Source organism: Haematobia irritans, chromosome 1 (assembly GCF_050003625.1).
Source record: "Haematobia irritans isolate KBUSLIRL chromosome 1, ASM5000362v1, whole genome shotgun sequence".
Taxonomy (NCBI): Eukaryota; Metazoa; Arthropoda; class Insecta; order Diptera; family Muscidae; genus Haematobia; species Haematobia irritans.
The window spans coordinates 84,690,770-84,703,270 of NC_134397.1; the positions used below are offsets into that span (position 1 = coordinate 84,690,770).

At 32.5% G+C, this 12,501-nt stretch overlaps 1 protein-coding gene and 1 long non-coding RNA gene across 2 annotated transcripts; one reads left to right on the forward strand and one right to left on the reverse strand.

Moving 5' to 3' along the window:
* Positions 1-283: 283 nt before the first annotated feature.
* LOC142239712 (uncharacterized) lies at positions 284-658 on the forward strand. The gene is made up of 2 exons (XR_012723100.1): positions 284-387; positions 445-658. It is a non-coding gene; the product is annotated as an uncharacterized LOC142239712 (long non-coding RNA).
* Positions 659-4,512: 3,854 nt separating this feature from the next.
* Positions 4,513-5,782, reverse strand: LOC142239714 (uncharacterized). Its single transcript, XM_075311500.1, has 2 exons — positions 5,591-5,782; positions 4,513-5,528 (listed from the first exon to the last, which is right to left on the reverse strand). Exon 2 carries the CDS (start codon positions 5,231-5,233, stop codon positions 4,589-4,591), a length of 645 nt encoding a protein of 214 aa, XP_075167615.1. The 5' UTR covers positions 5,234-5,528; positions 5,591-5,782; the 3' UTR covers positions 4,513-4,588.
* Positions 5,783-12,501: the final 6,719 nt, after the last annotated feature.

A 12,501-nucleotide genomic window follows, 5' to 3' on the forward strand; every position in this document is an offset into this window, starting at 1 on the left:
TTGGATGCAAAAATACAAAATGTTTGGAACTTAGACTACCCAAACATATATTGTTTGCTTTCAAACATATTATATATTGGAAGAGATCAAACATATAAATGTTTGGGCAATACCCAAAAATATATATGCTTGAAGCAAAATATGTTTGCCCTGCCAGCATTTCAAAGTTCCATTTCAACCTCATCGTTACACAGACTCGTAAATGTCACTTCAACCATCATGAAAAGGTACATCAAAAAGTACATGCAAGTAATTTGCCATCCCTACTGTTAAAAAAAAACCCTTTTTTTGTGAAACGCCAAGCGCAACCAGCTTGTTATATTTTAATTAAATAAAAACGAAAATAAAGTTCTGAAAACATAGATTATACGCTTAAAAATGTGAAAGGTATATTGGTGAACAATTTGGTGATTTTCCAAATGGAATAAAGTGATTGTTTTTCAGATATTTTACAGACACGCTGCCTCCATGGAATAAAAACACTGGTTGATAGACGCAGCAACATGTAACTCGCTACTTGTAACTCAACATCATCATTAATGCCAAAAATTATGTTAAATGTAATGTGATAGTGGTATAAATGTTATATTTTTAAGAATTTGTAAATGTTTAATCAAATTAATAAATATCTAAACAAACGTGTTTTACTCGACCACAATGATTCTTTTACAACTATCTTAAAATGCACTTTTTCTGATTGTTTGGAGGGTCCCTTATTGGCGTCGTTCTAAATTGATCTATAAAGGCACCTAATAATTGCACTCATGCGAAACATTTTTGTAGTAACTTTTCCGACGAGTTTTTGATGTCGTATATGATTGTTTTCGACGTAGTGGGGATTCTCAAAAGAGTCCCCAAATTCAAAAAATGTTGGCAGGGTGGGAGTATATGTTACAGAAGCGATTTTTTGTGAGCGTGTATCCACTGGGCTACGTAGCTGTTATAGTCACCAGTAGATAATTATCGTTTTAAGTTACATTTATATAGCATAGTTTGCAGCGCCCACGAGCCCATGCAAACATAACATTATTTAACAGAAACATACATTTGTTTGCCACGTGGAGCAGTGGTTAGCATGTCTGCCTTGCATGCAAAGGGTCGTGGGTTCAATCCCTGCTCCGACCGAACATTTTTTTTTTTTTTTTTTTTTTTTTTTAATTTACACATTTATATTTATACTATATTAATTTTTTTAAATGAAACATCGAAATGTGCGTTATTAAAGATTTATAGTCAGTAACAGTGCTTGATATAAACGAAATTGAATGATTTTTGGATAAAATATTATTTTTTATTGCAAAAATAACAATCTTGTAATAAAAAACTGTTTTTGCACAAAACTTTATAATTTGGAAGGAATTCAAAAACTAACAAAAGAAGAACGTGGAGTCGAGTATAAACATACATACATAATTTTATAATATAAACATAAATTTATTTAGGAGTGAACAGTTTTTTACTAGCATTTAACACCATCGCTCTAAAATTCCTTTTATTTTTCTTTAATAATTCATTTTAAAGAAAATAAACTTTTTAAATTGTTTTAGCTGTAAAAGTCGAACTTAATGCCCGCTTTTATATTTGATGGTGTCCGTCAACTCCTCGTGGACTACTTTTTAATAAAGAGAAACTAAACTTTGTTTTTTTACATTTTACTGTGTAATTTTTCACTATTTCCTCCTTATTTCATTTTACCGTCCCAACTCTAAAAAGAGTATAGTGCCCATTCGTTATTTTTATGAAGACCACTGATTTCTTTTAACGAACCAAGAAAAAAATAATGCCAAAATGATAAACAAAACACATGTCCACACATACATAAAATGCTGCTCTCAAGGCGAAAACATAAGCTGTTTGTTTTTCAAATGTCTATTCTCTTGGTTCAGAATGTATATTCTCTTTATTCAAATTAAATAATATTTAGACTTAAACATATCAAATTTTTGGCCTTATCATAAAACAGTTTTCCGAAACAACATACAAGCGGTTTCACCGAAATTGTTCTCTTTTGCTGTGTTATATTGATATCTTTCGTCAACTCTCCCGGTTTCCATCTCTATTTCTCTCTATACTCTCTCTGTCGCTTTGAATAAAATATCACAACATATGTATGTTTAGTTGAAATTTGTAAATTTATATATGTTTGTATACACATATGATTTTTATGAAACATTCATGCCCCAAACATAATATATTCTAACATATTAACATAGATGTCCCAAACATTTAGTGTTAGTTTAGGAAAATTACATGTTCGCACTTAAATATATTGTGGTTTAAAATCGTGCCCGAAACACATTTTGTTTATATCGGAACATATGAAAAACATATTTTTCTAACAGTGTACGTTAATCGTTTAAGGTGAGTATTAAGTTCGAGTTTAAGGTAAGTACTATGTTCGCTTTTCGCGTTGAAATTTTCGTGGTTACTTTATTAAAACAGTTCAATATAAAGCAGACAAATTAACTCAATTGATGCGTAGTTTCTTGTTCCTCTAGATTTCGGCAAGACTTTACAGGAATAAGTTTGTTTTCATTTATAATTTTGGTTATTTAAGGAAAAGTAATCGCGAAAATAAAGTGGTTTTCAACTCGAAAACCGAACATAGTACCTACCCTTAGCCGCTAAAGTAAAAACTAAATCAGCAAAAAAAGGCATATAATTATACATATTTGTAGCAAATTTTATTATAACTTGATGAGGAATAGCCCAATGCAAATTTTTACAAAGTTTGTTTTCCTTAAAATGGATTATTAAAGAAAAATATCCTTAAAATGGATTATTAAAGAAAGCCGCTAAAAACGTAATTTTTTTCACGATTACTTTTCTTTAATAATTTATTTTAAGGAATAAAAACTTTGTGAAAATTTGCTTTGGGTTTTTCCCCATCAAGTTATAATAAAATTTGCACCAAATACGTATAATTTCATGCATTTTACTGATTTAGTTTTCACTTTAGCGATTTTAGCGGCTAAAGGTAAGTACTATGTTCGCTTTTCGAGTTGAAATTTTCGCGGTTACTTTTCTTGTTCCTATAGATTTCGGCATGACTTTACAGGAATATGTTTGTTTTCATTTATAATTTTGATTATTTCAGGAAAAGTAATCGCGAAAATATAGTGATTTTCAACTCGAAAAACGAACATAGTACACACCTTAAAGGTGAGTACTATGTTCGTTTTTTTCACCAAAACACTAAATTAAATGTACAAAAATATTTATTAGAGGTCTGCATCGAATAACTTTTCACTACATGTATGCAATTCGCTGTCGAATATAGTACATACACTCTCTTTCTCTCAGAGCGCAAGTAGTGAAGTGAAGAGAACACTTACTTGTCAAATACCACCAAGTACTTATCCGAAACAATATGTGTTCCGAAAAAATGGAACAATAAAAATGTAAGTACTTGAGAAAAAAGTACAACATGGATTCTCTTCACTTCACGTGGTACTACAAGTTTTTCTCAGTTAAGGTAAGTACTATGTTCGCTTTTCGCGTTGAAATTTTCGCGGTTACTTTATTAAAACAGTTCAATATAAATCAGATAAATTAACTCAATTTATGCACAGTTTCTTGTTCCTCTAGATTTCGGCAAGACTTTACAGGAATAAGTTTGTTTTCATTTATAATTTTGATTATTTAAGGAAAAGCAATCGCGAAAATAAAGTGGTTTTCAACTCGAAAAAGGAACATAGTACACACCTTTATGTGCGAAGCCAAGGCATATTAATTAAATATGCCTTGGTGCGAAGCAAAACGTTCCATTGTTATTAATTATAGATATGTACACCCAGAAAAAAGTGACCCCTTCTTTAAGTTAAAATGAACTCATTGTGAAGAAAGTTGAACTTCGTATAGCGCCAAAGACATTTTTAATTGTTTGAACGATGTGATTTTCGTAGAAATTAGGAATAATGCATTCCATATATTAGTTAACATTTTCCTATATTTATATACCACTATACTACAGAATGAAAAAATTTAACTAATTTGAATTCATATATGGAATGATTTTATTGAAATTTTTTCATTCATTTCGACAAATCTTACACATTTGTGGTAAAACTTTTACTTCATAAGGTAGGTACTATGTTCTGTTTTCGCGTTGAAATTTTCGCGGTTACTTTATTAAAACAGTTCAATATGAATCAGAAAAATTAACTCACTTGACGCGCAGTTTCTTTTTCCTAAAGATTTCGGCGAGACTTTACAGGAATATGTTTATTTTCATTTATAATTTTGATTATATAAGAAAAAAATAATCGCGAAAATAAAGTGGTTTTCAACTCGAAACCCGAACATAGTACCCACCTATAATTAGAACTGCTTACCTTCGTTTTTAAATACAATTTTATTTATTTCTATAAGCAATTTTATCTTCAATAAAAGACATGTTTTTATTAATATATTGAATATATTTATTAAGAATCAACAGCATCGAATCTCTTTGAAATAAAGGGTGATTTGTTAAGAGCTTGATAACTTTTAAAAAAAAAAAAACGCATAAAATTTGCAAAATCTCATCGGTTCTTTATTTGAAACGTTAGATTGGTCCATGACATTTACTTTTTGAAGATAATTTCATTTAAATGTTGACCGCGGTGCGTCTTAGGTGGTCCATTCGGAAAGTCCAATTTTGGGCAACTTTTTCGAGCATTTCGGCCGGAATAGCCCGAATTTCTTCGGAAATGTTGTCTTCCAAAGCTGGAATAGTTGCTGGCTTATTTCTGTAGACTTTAGACTTGACGTAGCCCCACAAAAAATAGTCTAAAGGCGTCAAATCGCATGATCTTGGTGGCCAACTTACCGCTCCATTTCTTGAGATGAATTGCTCTCCGAAGTTTTCCCTCAAAATGGCCATAGAATCGCGAGCTGTGTGGCATGTAGCGCCATCTTGTTGAAACCACATGTCAACCAAGTTCAGTTCTTCCATTTTTGGCAACAAAAAGTTTGTTAGCATCGAACGATAGCGATCGCCATTCACCGTAACGTTGCGTCCAACAGCATCTTTGAAAAAATACGGTCCAATGATTCCACCAGCGTACAAACCACACCAAACAGTGCATTTTTCGGGATGCATGGGCAGTTCTTGAACGGCTTCTGGTTGCTCTTCACTCCAAATGCGGCAATTTTGCTTATTTACGTAGCCATTCAACCAGAAATGAGCCTCATCGCTGAACAAAATTTGTCGATAAAAAGCGGATTTTCTGCCAACTTTTCTAGGGCCCATTCACTGAAAATTCGACGTTGTGGCTCGTTAGTAAGTCTATTCATGATGAAATGTCAAAGCATACTGAGCATCTTTCTCTTTGACACCATGTCTGAAATCCCACGTGATCTGTCAAATACTAATGCATGAAAATCCTAACCTCAAAAGAATCACCCTTTATTAGTTTATTATTCCATTATTTCCAATTTCCGTGTGATATTATCAACTGTAAAACGCACATTTTCTTCTTCTTGTACTTTTCACTTTTAATAAGTTGCTGCCTAACGATTTTGTCCTCCTTTTACAATTTCAGTACCTACAAATATAAAAAATCATAAAACATTTTTGTTGCAAAAGGTTAGCGTCACTGAATATTACCTGATAATTGAAGATTCCAAAATGAAGACAAATGAAAGGGTTGTTATTCTGCAGGTGTTTTCTTTCTTTATACACTATCACGAACATTGATAGATTTATTTTTAAAAACGAAAATCTTTCTCACTAATTTAAAATAACAAATATTTTATATATTTTATTTGTTATTTATTATATTATTTTACCATATTATTTTTTAACAATCTCTCCGTATACCAAAACAACGCGATTCCAACTAAAAAACAACCGACGCGCAAATATATCGATTACACCCACGCGCAAACACATCGATTACGATGACAGGTATCGATTACAGGTATTTCCTATATTCTAACAAGTGTGTTTCCTTAAGTTTTGAAAGGATTGCATACTTCTTAGTACGAATGAACTAAAATATTTTTCTATGCCAAGTCGCAATTATCATTTTATAAGAAATTTTACTAATTTTGAGGAAACTTGGGTTTAGTTCGGTTTTTGTTTATTTTTACGAATGCTTTGTTATCGGTGAATAAAATTTTCTTTTTCAGTATTAAATTCTTATACCCAGCGAAGAAAATAGTATGAGTAAAATTCCATGCCTTATTCTAGTTAATGAACTATTCCTAACTGCTTACAGTTTAGGATTTTTTTACTGAAACGAGTAAATTTTATTATTTTTCACAAAAATTTACCTTAATGGAAATAAAATGGATAAACTATATTGATGAAAATTTTTTCCTTTAGTTTCAAAGGCACTTTTTTCTGGGTGTATGTATGTCACATATTTCATATATTTATGTATGTCACACATTTACCTTAACGTTTGCCGTTCTTTATAATTAGTAGAAAACATATATTATGGAGAGTAACTGTTTTTTGTATTTCTGAAACTGCACGTGGTACATGGAGTACTCTATGAAGTTTTGTTCTCGCAACATACTCGACGTGATCACTCTGAGTACACTTCAATAAGAGAGAAAGATGAACATGTGTTTGTTGGTAGTGAAGACATCAGAGTAGCAACAAGAAGTTACTCGTGGCTTTTGGTGTTCATCAAAATATGTACCAAGTGTTTTGCGACTCTCTCAAATAGATGTACTCAAGTAGCAAGTACACGCGTGTACTCTGCATTTACAAATGGAATTGTGCAGACCTATAATATTTATGAAGAATATTATATTTTTATCAAGTCTTATCAAATAATGGATGGAAAAGATCCAATGAATTGATTGATAATCATTTTATATTTCTAAATTAATTAATTACGAAAAGTAACCGTGAAAAAAGGCTGGTTTTCAGCTTGAAAACTGAACATAGTACTCAGCTTATCTTTGGAATTAAAAAACTAATTTTACAGTGCTGCATTTTATTTTTTGGAACATAGCAATTAATTCTTGTGATTCCATTCATTGCTACCTCGGTACTATACATGTTGGTTGAAGTGCTAATGCTTGTTTGGAACATCAATTGCTGTGCCTCCTTTTGTTTAAATTATGTTTTGTGTTTATTATCCCGATGCCCAGTACAAATGAAACGATTGTAAAATATAATTCACCAAATAAAGCTTTTACTTTGTTAACATTTGTGTTTAAATTTCATATTACATAAATTATTTATATTCTACCATATAGTAGGGACCCTGCCAGCATTTCAAAGTTCCATTTCATCCTCATCGCTACCACAGACTCGTAAATGTCACCACAACCATCGCGAACTGTGATGGGGGAAGCATATCAAAAAGTACAAAATGTACATGAAAGTATTTTGCCATCACTACTGTTAGAAGAGCCATTTTATTTTTTGTGAAACGCCAAGCGCAACCAGCTTGTTATATTTTATTTAAATAAAAACGAAAATAAAGTTCTGAAAACATAGATATTACGCTTAAATTTGTGAAAGGTATATGGTGAACAATTTTCGACTTTCCAAATAGAATAAAGTGATCGTTTTTCAAATATTTTTCCAGACACGCTGTCTCCATCGAAAATAAACAAACTGGCTGATAGACGCTGCAATATGTTACTTGCTACATAAAACTCAACATCATTGTTTTATTAATGCAAAAAATTATGTTAAATGTGATGAGATAAACCGAAAAATGTTATATTTATAAGAAATTATAAACGTTTAATCAAATCAATAAACATCTACACAATCGTGTTTTACTTGACCACAATGATTCTTCTACAATTATCTTAAAATTCACTTTTTCTGATAGTTTGCAGGGGTTCTTATTGGCGTCCTTCGAAATTGATCTAAATAGGCACCTAATAATTGCACTGATGAGAAACTTTTTCGTAGTAACTTGGCGTGGTACAACTTCTCAATAGTGACGGCGCTTTTCCGACGAGTTTTTGATGTCGTATATGATTGTTTTCGACGTAGTGGGGATTCTCAGAAGCGCCCCCAAATTCAAAAAATGTTGGCAGGGGAGCGGCTAGATGTCGGTTGCTAGTTTATTATGGAAATACAACTCCATGTTATATTTTGTTTTATCAATCATCAGATTACATTTTTAAATAATAATCAGATCCACTTTTGTGTTATAAATTCACAAAAATCAGTTTAATAAATAAATTATTTCTTAATTCACATTACAAATGGCGCCATGTTATGAAAATACTGAATACGCGAGTTACGTCAGTTTTTCAACTCGAAAAAACAAAGTACCACAAATGGAAAAAATTCCGCAAGTTTTTCGCATGTTTTGGTTTTGTATGGAGTTTTAACGCGAAAACCGAACAGAGTACCGGCCTTAAGACGGATGGAAAGGAATTGCAGAGTTGCATTCTATGTTATTGTCCAAGGAATTTGGATAAAATGTGTTCGTGTTTTAAGGCCGGTACTCTGTTTGTTGGTGCGAAAAAAGTTCCACTCAATCATTGTTTCGCGTTGAAAAATGATAGTGTTGACAATATATTTTGAAGGAAAAAACAGCCATTTTGGAACTTTTTCGCGATTATTTCATCGAAATGTATTGACAACATCGCAAAATGTCACGAAATGATTACATATACATAGGCAACTAAAGGGTGATTCTTTTGAGGTTAGGATTTTCATGCATTAGTATTTGACAGATCACGTGGGATTTCAGACATGGTGTCAAAGAGAAAGATGCTCAGCATGCTTTGACATTTCATCATGAATAGACTTACTAACGAGCCACAACGTCGAATTTTCAGTGAATGGGCCCTAGAAAAGTTGGCAGAAAATCCGCTTTTTTATCGACAAATTTTGTTCAGCGATGAGGCTCATTTCTGGTTGAATGGCTACGTAAATAAGCAAAATTGCCGCATTTGGAGTGAAGAGCAACCAGAAGCCGTTCAAGAACTGCCCATGCATCCCGAAAAATGCACTGTTTGGTGTGGTTTGTACGCTGGTAGAATCATTGGACCGTATTTTTTCAAAGATGCTGTTGGACGCAACGTTACGGTGAATGGCGATCGCTATCGTTCGATGCTAACAAACTTTTTGTTGCCAAAAATGGAAGAACTGAACTTGGTTGACATGTGGTTTCAACAAGATGGCGCTACATGCCACACAGCTCGCGATTCTATGGCCATTTTGAGGGAAAACTTCGGAGAACAATTCATCTCAAGAAATGGACCGGTAAGTTGGCCACCAAGATCATGCGATTTGACGCCTTTAGACTATTTTTTGTGGGGCTACGTCAAGTCTAAAGTCTACAGAAATAAGCCAGCAACTATTCCAGCTTTGGAAGACAACATTTCCGAAGAAATTCGGGCTATTCCGGCCGAAATGCTCGAAAAAGTTGCCCAAAATTGGACTTTCCGAATGGACCACCTAAGACGCAGCCGCGGTCAACATTTAAATGAAATTATCTTCAAAAAGTAAATGTCATGGACCAATCTAACGTTTCAAATAAAGAACCGATGAGATTTTGCAAATTTTATGCGTTTTTTTAAAAAAAAAAGTTATCAAGCTCTTAACAAATCACCCTTTAGTAGCTCGATTTACACACATACACGCATACATAATTATTAAATAGAAAAAGAAGAAGCAGAAGTTATTTTACAAATAACTTTGGATTTAAAAAATCTAATTTTACAATGCTTTACAATTTTATTTTTTGGACACAGCAATTAATTCTTGTAATTCCATTCATTGCTACCCCGGTACTATACATGTTGGTTAAAGTTCTAATGCTTGGTTGGTTGAAGTCAATTGCTGTACTCCTTTTGTTAACATTTTGTTTTGTGTGTATTATCCCGATGCCCAGTACAAATGAAACGATTGTAAACTATAATTCACAAAATAAAGCTATTATTTGTTAACATTTGTGATTAAATTTCATGTTTTATACATTATTTATGTTCTACAAGCGGCTAGATCTTGGTTGCTAGTTTATTACGGAAATACAACTCCATGTTATACTTTGTTTTCTCAATCGATCAGATTACATTTTTAAATAATAATCCGATCCACTTTTGCATTATAAATTCACCAAAATCAGTTTAATAAATAAATTATTTCTTAATTCACATTGCAAATGGCGCCATGTTATGAAAATACTGACTGATCGATTTATATCAGTTTTTCAACTCGAAAAAAACAAAGTATCACAAATGGAAAAAATTTCGCTAGTTTTTCGCATTTTTTGGTTTTGTATGGAGTTTCAACGCGAAAACCGAACAGAGTACCAGCCTTAAGGTAAGTATTAAGTTCGAGTTTAGCCGCTAAAATCGCTAAAGTGAAAACTAAATCAGTAAGAAAAAGGCATAATACTATACATATTTGTTGCAAATTTTATTATATCTTGATGTGGAATCGCCTAAAGCAAATTTTCACAAATTTTTTATTACTTAAAATGGATTATTAAAGAAAAGTAATCGTGAAAAAATGACGATTTTAGCGGCTAAACTCGAACTTAATACCCACCTTTAAAGAAAAATTTGTAGTTTCAAGGAAAAAATTGGAGTTCAAAATTGCAAGAATCTTTAGTCTTTAGTGACATACGAAGTTCATGATGAACGCATTTGTAGTAAAATGTGCAAATTTAAAGAAATATTGAACAGTTTTGTGGAAGACACGAATTTAGTGTATATTTATGCTTCAGTTGTGTATATATTTTTCCTCGGTTTTAGTTAATTTAACTAACGTATTCAAAAAATTATTAGAGTAAAGGAAACTTTCTCCCAACATAATAATTCCATGAACTAAAATAAAGTTAAATTGGCTTTAGTGAAATAGTGAGTTCACTTTTTTTGAGAGTAGAATTCGTTTCGATAACTAATTTTATTCGAGAAGTGTTTTCGATTCGAATTTGATTCATACAACAAAAAGGCGACATCTTGTGGTTTAAATTATCTCTAAAGGAAACTACCATTAAAATTGTCTTTATGGTTTACGTCTTTGGTTAAAATACGAGCCAAAAACTATGCCACAAAACTTAATATTATTAGAATCAAGCAGAGTTGCCGTTGGGGATTTGGCTGGGGATTACGATATCACCCCCACGAGTATTACAGCCTATTTCTGATATCCGAACGAAAGCAATTGCGAACGAATGGTAATCACTCACTTTCGTCTAGATTTGGGTTTCTCTAACTTCCTTTCGTTCGTTCGCATGGTTTACGTTACTGTCAAATGTTAGCATTCCTAGATCTCAATTATTTGAATTTCTTGAAAAAGGCCCATACATTTTAAAAATTATTTTCAATAAAATTTAATCTGGCATCCCCGTTTATTTGGCAAACTTTTCCTGCTTCTGATATTTGGTTTAGCTCAATAATTTTTTATCAAATTAGCCCGCGTAGAGAGATAAGGATTTGTATTTCCATATTTCTAAAATAATTACAATTCAGTTCTCCTTTTAATGAGTGTTTCATTCGAAATGTATGTGTTTGTTCGTGTTAGACTTTCCCTTAAACGGTCTCTATGGCGGTTATAAAGAAAAAATAGATCGATATAAATCACTTTTATCACTAAAAGCTTTAATAAATTTATAAATTATCAAGTTTTTCTTTATTTATTAATGTCTTTTTCACAAAACGAAAAGTCTTTACCAAGTGAGTGGTTTTGACATTTCAGTTCGACAAAATGCGAACGAATCGATTTAGAGAACCCCAATTTTAGAGATTACGTTACGTCTTCGTTCGCATTGACTTTCGTTTCGATACCCCTTAGAGAAACCAAAATCAGCTGTTTTTCGTTTTGTATGCGAACGAAGACTAGAATTCGGATAGCAGAAATAGGCTGTTACAGCCTATTTCTGCTATACGAAAGCAATTGCGAACGAACGGTAGTCACTCACTTTCGTCTAGATTTGGGTTTCTCTAACTTCCTTTAGTTCGTTCGCAAGGCTTACGTTACTGTCTAGCATTACCAGATCTCAATTTTACTTTAAGCTTTAATAAATTTATCAATTATTAAGTTTTTCCTTATTTACGAATGCCTTTTTCCACAAAACGAAAGGTCTTTACCAAGTGAGTGGTTTTGTTCGACAAAATGCGAACGAATCGAGTTAGAGAAACCCAATTTTAGAGGTTACGTTACGTCTTCGTTCGCATTGACTTTCGATTCGATTTTTGTTTAGATACCCCTTAGAGAAACCAAAATCAGCTGTTTTTCGTTTTGTATGCGAACGAAGACTAGAATTCGGATAGCAGAAATAGGCTGTTACAGCCTATTTCTGATATCCGAACGAAAGCAATTGCGAACGAACGGTAGTCACTCACTTTCGTCTAGATTTGGGTTTCTCTAACTTCCTTTAGTTCGTTCGCAAGGCTCACGTTACTGTCTAGCATTACCAGATCTCAATTTTACTTTAAGCTTTAATAAATTTATCAATTATTAAGTTTTTCCTTATTTACGAATGCCTTTTTCCACAAAACGAAAGGTCTTTACCAAGTGAGTGGTTTTGTTCGACAAAATGCGAACGAATCGAGTTAGAGAAACCCAATTTTAGAGGTTAC

What these genes read in the sequence shown, in the direction of transcription:
- LOC142239714 (XM_075311500.1), bottom strand. Translation starts at nt 5,233, where the DNA reads ATGGGCCCTAGAAAAGTTGGCAGAAAATCCGCTTTTTATCGACAAATT.